This window comes from Gavialis gangeticus, unplaced genomic scaffold (assembly GCF_001723915.1).
Source record: "Gavialis gangeticus isolate Ggan-Ray unplaced genomic scaffold, GavGan_comp1, whole genome shotgun sequence".
NCBI classification, from domain to species: Eukaryota; Metazoa; Chordata; order Crocodylia; family Gavialidae; genus Gavialis; species Gavialis gangeticus.
In genome coordinates, this window is record NW_017728981.1 from 1554441 (window position 1) to 1562805 (window position 8365).

The 8365-nt window shown below is 47.6% G+C and overlaps 1 protein-coding gene across 1 annotated transcript in view; it reads right to left on the reverse strand.

Annotated features, from left to right (window-relative positions):
* Positions 1-4680: 4680 nt before the first annotated feature.
* Positions 4681-8365, reverse strand: part of SLC4A8 (solute carrier family 4 member 8) — a 66170-nt gene continuing 62485 nt past the window's right edge. The window contains exons 20-25 of the mRNA XM_019511436.1: positions 7963-8031; positions 7177-7350; positions 6239-6376; positions 5524-5624; positions 5168-5270; positions 4681-4887 (exon numbers count right to left, since the gene is read on the reverse strand). Coding sequence (XP_019366981.1) covers positions 5183-5270; positions 5524-5624; positions 6239-6376; positions 7177-7350; positions 7963-8031 — 570 coding nt within the window. The 3' untranslated portion in view covers positions 4681-4887; positions 5168-5182. The remainder of the gene's footprint in view (positions 4888-5167; positions 5271-5523; positions 5625-6238; positions 6377-7176; positions 7351-7962; positions 8032-8365) is intronic.

The window sequence follows — 8365 nt, forward strand, 5'->3', positions numbered from 1 at the left end:
GGCACATCTAGTCCAGCCCCCTGCTCAAAGCAGGACCAGCCCCAACTACATCATCCCAGCCAAGGTTTTGTCTACCCGGGTCTTGAAAATCTCCAAGGATGGACATGCCACGACCTCTCTGGGTAACCTGTTCCAGTGCTTTACTACCCTTCCAGTGAGAAAGCTTTTCCTAATATCCAACCTATACTTCCTTTGCTGCAACTTCAGAGCATCGCTGCCTGTTCTGCCACCTGCCCCCGCTGAGACCAGCGTCACGAGAGACTCTCAGTTTCCCTAAAACAAAGACTGACATCAAGAACTTGAAATCCTGATCCAAACACTTCCTGACAAGTAGGCAAGTATGGAGAAGCCAACATTTACTGTAAAGGGCATCATTATTACTCTTAAGCCAAAATCTTATAACATGGAAGAAAGAGACTCTGCACCTCTTTGAAGCATGGCCTTGCCAATACTGGCTCCAAGGCTTTTTGAGACCGTCTGCTTTCACCATAGATGTGATCCCTGGCAAAGTGGAATAATCCAGACTTTAAGAAGCAGCCACCGTGTTCATTATGGGCTGGGCTTTCTTCTTAAAAGGGAATGGATGGCGTACGCGCGATGCTGGTTTCCGGGTGTAAACAGCTCCACTGCGCGCCAGTCTCCTCTGCCCTTCAGCACTTCAACCAACCCAAATGAGGCCATTTTTAAGGACACGGCCGGGGTGGCGTCATCCCTTTCCATTATTCGTCATGCTATTATTTTTAAATGAAAAATATGTTCCTCAAATGATTTACCATAATCAATATGGTATGATATGGGACCATATTTTAGGGGCTATAGAGAAATCAAAGGAGTCTCCTGCCTGCTGGTAGAACGGCATTCGCCCTACAGACACAGCAGGTCATTTCAATCTTGAACTGAGCTAAAACTTACTTTTCAAAGTGTCAGGAAAATCAGCTGTTTCCTTCTTCTCTTGGGGAGCCCTGACAGCACCCAGAAACTTGTTTTAGACACTGCGGTGTCATTGGTGACTGAACCCACCGCTGCTGTGTCTGAATGCAGGAAACACTGGGGAGACGCTCGAATTAACCCAGGCTTCTTGGTTCAAAGGCCGTAGCAAAAACCATCAACCTCTCAACTGGCCCGGTCTAGCCACTAGAGGGGGAGCCTGCACCGCACCGTGGATTGCACTTGGCATCCAGAATAAACGAGCGTTTTATTTTGAGTATCCTTGTTGCAGCCGTATTGGGCTCGAGGCAAAAGAAATCAAAACGTGTGGTAGAGGCGATAGCTTTTATTAGACTAACTAGATGTTTGCAATTTTTTTTTTGCAGAAATCCAGTTGGTTTAATAAAAGCTGTCGCCTCTACTGCGTGTTCTGATTCATTGTATTTTGAGGCATTGCTCCACGAGTCCCATGAAAGGAAGCAGAGCAGAGACTGTCAGTACCATTCCCAGACACAAACTGTCCATGCACAGAGGAGCAAAAGCAGGAGGAAAGGCCCTCGGCTTTATCATCCTCTGGGGTTTATTTGCTTTAATTTACTGAGGTTTCTTTCTCTCGTGACGACTCCGTTCTGTTCGGTGCTGGGAGCTTTCAGATGCTGGCCCTGTGGCAGCTAGGATCAGCGTGAGATTTTGCTTTATCCCACGGTACGTTTAGAGGAGCTCTGTTTAAAAATGAACCCAAATAGTCAAGCAGCCCAAACCTTTCCATTCAAGTACAATGAAAAGACTAAATGCCCCTGCGATGAACTACACTGATTTTCATTTTCACCAAAGACGGTGGCATAAAAAGACATTGAAATGGAGGGTACAAGTTTTTAAATGGTTTGAGTTACTTCTGTGAAGCCTTTAGTCCAGCTTGGACATATACAGCACGCACACCACCCACCCACCCGCTATTTGTGCATAACCCTGTCATGGACCACACGACTGGAAAGCAAAGGATACGGCTGGCAAAGAGTTTAGGATTGCAAATGAGAAGAGAGGGCATTACAGCTTGTAGCTGAGGCTGAGTTGCAACCCATTCAAGAGGTAATGGTCATTGAGGCACTTCCAGGAGCTCTCTGCATTTCTGGAGAGACCCGGGAGTGCTGCAATGGAAGACGTGACCTGGTCATGCTGCTCCCGCCCTGCTAGGGGAACAGTGATGGGCAGCTAGTATTTTAATAATGGCTTTTACAAATTCCAAAGGTTCGTGGCATGAATGGGCTGCAAAGAAGAAGGCGAGGAGCTGTGCAGAGCTCCTCCCCCGATGGCCTTTGGAAACAAAACAGCTCTTTCCCTAAAGAACGTATTGCCAGCTACAGCAGGGTACTGAATCACTGCAGCCCCACCCTGACACAGCCCTCCCGCCCCCGGGCATGTCCTATACGGGAGGACGTGGCGCAGAAGACAGCCATATGGATGTTTTCCATAATGCCTGTACTAGGAGCATCCTCCCTAGCTGAGTAAGTGCTTTTGAGACTTCTTTTCTGGCCACTTCACTGTCTCTGAAGTGCTTTAGCTCTACCAAGCATTATGCGCTTAATTGTTGTTGCATGTGCTTTTAAGCACATGCTCTTGCACCAGGGGTGGGCAAAATGTGGCCCGGGGGCCGGATGTAGTCCACCAGGCCATTCTCTCCGGCCCACGGGACCCCTAAAAAAGTTAGAAAATTCATATTTAACTGCCCTGGGCTACCTGTCGTGCGGCCCTCAATGGCTTGCCAAAACTCAGTCAGCGGCCCTCTTCCCAAAATGATTGCCCGCCCCTAACTTACACTGCATCACACGCTGAAACGTTTTGCTGGATCATGACTTGACTCGGGTTTCTGGAAGGGGGTTCATCAGCTGAGTGGCCCGTGATAATTTGTAAGCCTGCACGTGACAAAAAAAGAAAGCCTGGGTAGTCTCCGAGTCAGTGGGGGCCAACTATTTTTTGGCAGGCATGCCACAAATCAACCCGGTACCACTCCAAACCCTTTCCCTTGCCCCAGCTGCTGCTCTGCTTTCTGCTCACTGCTCGATCTGATGCTCTGCTTTCTGCTCCATGCCTTATCTCCCATTCTGCTGCCTGTCCGACGGCATGCCGCACATGACTCTCTAACTGTGATAGTTTTTTCTGACTGATCACAGAAGCAAATTGTGCCTCAATCAGTGTTTTACCTCTTTCCTTTCTGCACAGCGACCACAAAGATGAATTCCCATCAGAACCATTTGTTTCTGAAACGCTATTCTGCGTAGCACATGAGAAGGGGTCTGGGTCCGAGGCCTGGCTCCAGAGCAGCTCACAGCAAGCAGCCCAGCATGCAAAGCATTTGGTTTTGGTTTGGTTGCCTAGGTCACAGGCCATGTTTTGCACCCTCCAGTGATGAAATGGAATCAGGTTTATGGAGCGAAGGGTCACAGTGCTGAATCTTTTGCAATATGCACCTGAAGTCCACTGTTCCCACAAGCAGTGTCGTTTAAATGCAGGCCCCGATGCAGCAAAGCATGGAAACACCTACTGAACTTGAAACGGTTAAACAATCAGGATAGCAGAGGTCTGGCCCTATCCCCAGCACATTTTTACAGTGTGACTTGAGGCAAGTCTGTGTGCACCTCAGTTTCCTTTCCCACTCCTCACTGGCCAGGGGAGGCCCTGCCCATAGCTTGGCAATGTCCACCTGCCCGTGTGTAAAGCAGGGACTTTTGATGGCCATATCTGATCATCTCCAAAATTTCTGAGACCGCTCCCTGGGCAGGCACCTGGTTTTGGAGGAAAATAAGGAAACTCCGAAAGCTTCAGCCAGCCAAAATCTGCTGCTTGCTGTTCCTGCTGCCGGCAGCTGGATGGAGCCAAAGAGGGCAAAGTGAAGGAGGCTTCCTTCTTTTACTGGGTCCCCAAATCCTGCCCCATGGTAGGGGGAAGAAAGGGCAGCAGCTGCCCTCCCTGTTCCTTCCAACCCAGGAGGGCACTGGTCCTTGGTGGGGGGAGCTAATGGAGAGATGCACATGGGGTGGAGACAGTGGGAAGTATGGGAAATTCCCCCCTATTTCAGGGAATCCCAAGAATAACAAATGACAGGAGGGTGGGACATGGTGGAGGATGAATGGCTGCTCCTGGAAAGGGCACTGAGCTCAGCCTGCATGAGCAACAATACCCACGACCCTCTGGCAGGGGTGGCATTAGGGCAAGAGCTCTATATCTCTCCTGTTATTTCCTGGGTCTATAAAGGCGCATGCATACCCCAGCTTCTCATTAGGGCAACTGCACAGGGCCAATGCCAGGCAGGGGCACCCACTGCATTACAGTTATCTTTTAATCCCACATTTAGCCCAACTCTGCTGCACACACTCGCATTATGCTGTCCCAGTCTGGGACTACATTGCATCTTGCAATACAAGAGAAAATAAAACTTAACCGAGAAGCCAACTGGACTAGCAGCCAGTTAGCAAAAAAACTAGGAAAAGAAGGATGCCTCAGAAACATCAGGCACCGATTTTGTACATTCAGTGTTTATATTTTAAAGGGGGGGGGGATCAAATTAAAAAAAAAATAGAGAGCGCTGAATGGTTATGCAGCAGCAGTCTCTCTACCACTACGAAACCGCAACAGGACACACGCACGCACACGCACATACAGAGGCTGAATTAACACTGAACTCTTGCTGACTGCAATATGGACCTCAGCTTGCTGGTCTGAAGATACTGAATGCCCACCAAAGCACACCAAAGATAATTGAAAACTTCTGAATGGCTTTAATATGAATCCAGTTACTTGACTGAAGGAAGTCCTGGGGGCGGGGAGGGTACTAATTTTTTTCTCTCCTTTCCTCTGTTTCGAAAAGTATTTTTTTCCCCCCTGTCTGTGTGTCTTGGCTCATCCCTGAGTCATCTTCTCATTCGTCGCCTCCTCCAAAGCCAAGATCCCTAAATGGAAAAACTAAGCAGAGAGAGGGAAACGGCATCATTAGCAAGAGAAGGCTAAAATCCGCTGTCAGTTGTTCAATCATTTCTACCCGTACGAAGGAACAGGTTTCCTGCCCAGCTATTCTTGTGGCCATTTCTCACCAAGCATCCCACTAGCAGGGTGAGGTGTTTCCCCTCTCACCAGTAGAAACCAGTCTTGGTTCCCAGCCCTGAGTCTCTCTCCCCGTCCCACCCCACGAGCTTGCCCATGGACGTCTGCAGAGAGAAGGCAGCTTTGTGCGCCGTGGCTGTACCTCGTCTCCTTGGATCTAGAGCTTTTCTGTATTCATGCTGAGAGCTTTCCATACCGTCGTTTTAGGCATTTCATCGGAGATGTTAATCTCTGAAGGATCCACCCTGCAATGAAGATATCGGGCAGCAATCAGGTTACTACACTTAAACATATATGTTAGCAGCAAGTATCTCCTGGCCTCTCAACCCCACCTCTCTGTTATAGCAGGCAACCGTATCGCATCACCCCCATGCACACACTCCTCAAGCTGCATTTTAAAACTCCTTGAGTTTTTAGTCCGACGTGGGAAGATATTTAAGATGGCACGATGCAAACGGAACAAGAAACGGAGAGAAAACCCCGCTGGGGTGTTTTTACCTCCCATTGTTATTTTGCTTTGGAGCAGTTGAATATTCAGCTTTCCCCAGAGGCAGCTCAATGACATTTGTTTCAGCAGCATCCATCATCTTCTGAGACTCCTGTCATTAAAAACACAACAACAAAAAAACCCCAAACCAAGTTTTCTCTCTGTTGTGCAAGGAATAAAGCTCAGCTCTGATTAGGTTCATTCAACTAACAGGGGAACAGATCCGTTAGAGAAAAAGATGTTTGATATATGCCCCTGGTGCATAACTATGGTAAGCAGGAGACGGATTATGCAGAATCTCAACGTCTACGGAAAAACGTCATAATATCCTAACTCGTGCGGTTGCAAAGAAAACCTTGATCACATGACTCAAGTGCAATGCTGCATGTCTGAATCTCTGGCCGGTTTAAGACAACAGCTCCAAACGTAGAGCTGTGTGAAATGTTTCGCTAAGCAACACCATCAAAAAACAGGCAAAAAATATAACCTTTTGATCCCGCCAAAACGACTCATTACCTACAAAAAATGAACAATTCAACACAACTTGTTTGGACCAGTTTCGATTTCAAAGCACATCAAAATCAAAATGTTCCCATCGCTAGCATTATACATTATATTCCTATTTACGTCTGGTCCTCCAACCAATTTTCAGTCTACAAAGTCTTACGAAAGTGATGTTCAAAGTTCAAGAAAGCTGCCTGGCCCCAAAGCCTCAAAGCATATTACCTCCTCTTCTTTGGCTTTATTTTTGGCATCTTCTATTTTTTTCTTCTTGCTTTCTGGCATGAGGTCGTCAAGCCAGCTCAGCTCCCTCTTTGAGAAGCAGAAATCCAAGACTTTCCGAACAAAGACGAGAGCCAAAACCTTTATGAATAAAAATGAGCAGCAAGTCAGTTCACAGATGGCTTGAAGCCAGCGGGTGCATTAGAATTTGCAGTCAACTCAGGTACGAGACACTAGAGGGAACAATAGACCAAATGGGGTCTCCATTTGCTCAGCTTTTGTATTCGGACAGTATTTCGCTGTCATAAAAACCTTCCACGATTCTGTAAACACGGCGGCCCTCATTTTCCATTTCCAATAAGACCCATCTGCAGCGGTAATGCAAAGCAACTTTGAACTGGGTCTACAGGCCTGGCCTGCATCGAAAGAGGCGCTAGCTAAAATCAGAATACAGACAAAGCAAACTGTAATGAGAGCATCTGTTGGCCAAGGCCAGTCAAAATCAACTCTACAGCCTCCCCCTGGTTTCGTCTCCACCATTTGACGTGATAAAACTCTAAGTGCTAATCCACCCTACACTTAGTAACCAATACTACAAAATACACCTGATATCTTAGACTGACGCCACTGAATTCAAGTCCAGCTCCTGTCTGGAGTTAATTTAATACCTTTTATAAAAACCCTCTGCCCTAGCACACTCTTAAAAGAAGATTTCCATGGGACTTTTCACGTGTTTAAGAGCTACAGATGAGGCCTTTAGGACTCTCTTCTTATTTAGACCTCTCTGAGAGAAAAGAAAGTGTTCTTAATTATATTTCGGGTCCCTTTGGGGCACTTGTGCCTTGGAGACCATAGTGCAATTAAGATTACAGCCTTTTCTGATCCTTAAAACAGCCTGGAAAGGACTGGGCCTAACTACAGCAAACATCTGGTTCTTTTACCATCATGGGAAAGACGATGGCAGCAGGTGACGCCTTTATGGCCCACAGCGAAACCAGAGAAGCCAGCTGGATCAGGGTGAAGAGGTGCACTTTTCGCAAGGGGACGTGTCGCAGGTAGATGAAGTCGGGCTGGTGCTTCGCTGGCATCCCAAACAGCTTCAAGCGGTCGAAGAACTGAAAAGAAGTTGTCGCGCATCACTTGAGTTGTGGGTCCTGAACATGCAGGATCTCAAGGCCCCCCGCCATAGAAAGGATGTGGACAAGTTGGAGAGAGTCCAGTGGAGGGCAACGAAAGTGGTTCAGGGGCGGCGCACACGACTTTTGAGGATAGGCTGAGGGAACTGGGCTATTTAGTCTACAGAAGAGAAGACTGATGGGGGGATTTGATAGCAGCCTTCAACTCCCTGCAGGGGGGTTGCAAAGAGGATGGCGCTGGGCTGCTCTGAGTGGTGACGGATGACAGAACCAGGAGCAATGGGCTCAAGTTGCAGCAAGGGGAGTTTAGGTTGGATATAAGGAAAAACTCTCTCACTAGGAGAGTGGTGAAGCACTGGAACAGGATACCCGGAGAGGTGGTGGCATCTCCATCTTTGGAGGTTTTTAAGGCCCGGCTTCACAAAGATCTGGCTGGGATGATATAGTTGGGGCTGGTCCTGCTTGGAGCAGGGGGTTGACTAGATGTGACCTCCTGAGATCCCTTCCCACCCTCATTGCCCGTGATTCTGTGGTTTAATGCACAGGCCACAGTCAGATAATTCGCATGCAATATGCTATAAAATTGTGTACCTGAATGCCTCTGAGTGATGAAACGCCCATGTAAAGGAACACGCCATAAAGCACAGGCATCGGTATAAACTGCAAAGAGAATGAAAGCAGGAAAAATGAACCATTATGCAGCGAACATTAGCATTCGGCTTTATAACCAAAGCTTAGGCTGCCTTCCTATTTTACATAGGGTTATAACTCTGGGCATGGACAGATGAAAAGTTTACGCTGGTAGAGCTGGAACCACAAACCTATAATCTGGGGTACCTTCACTCAATTAGCCCTGAAAGGATCAGAGACAAAACTTAAGCCACTGAAGTTATACTAGTTTAGGTTTCATCTGTCTGTCTAGCTAAGGACAAACCAATACCAGCCTCCTCCCTGCCTACCAGTGAGGTCCAGTAATAGCCAGCTCCGGCGTCAG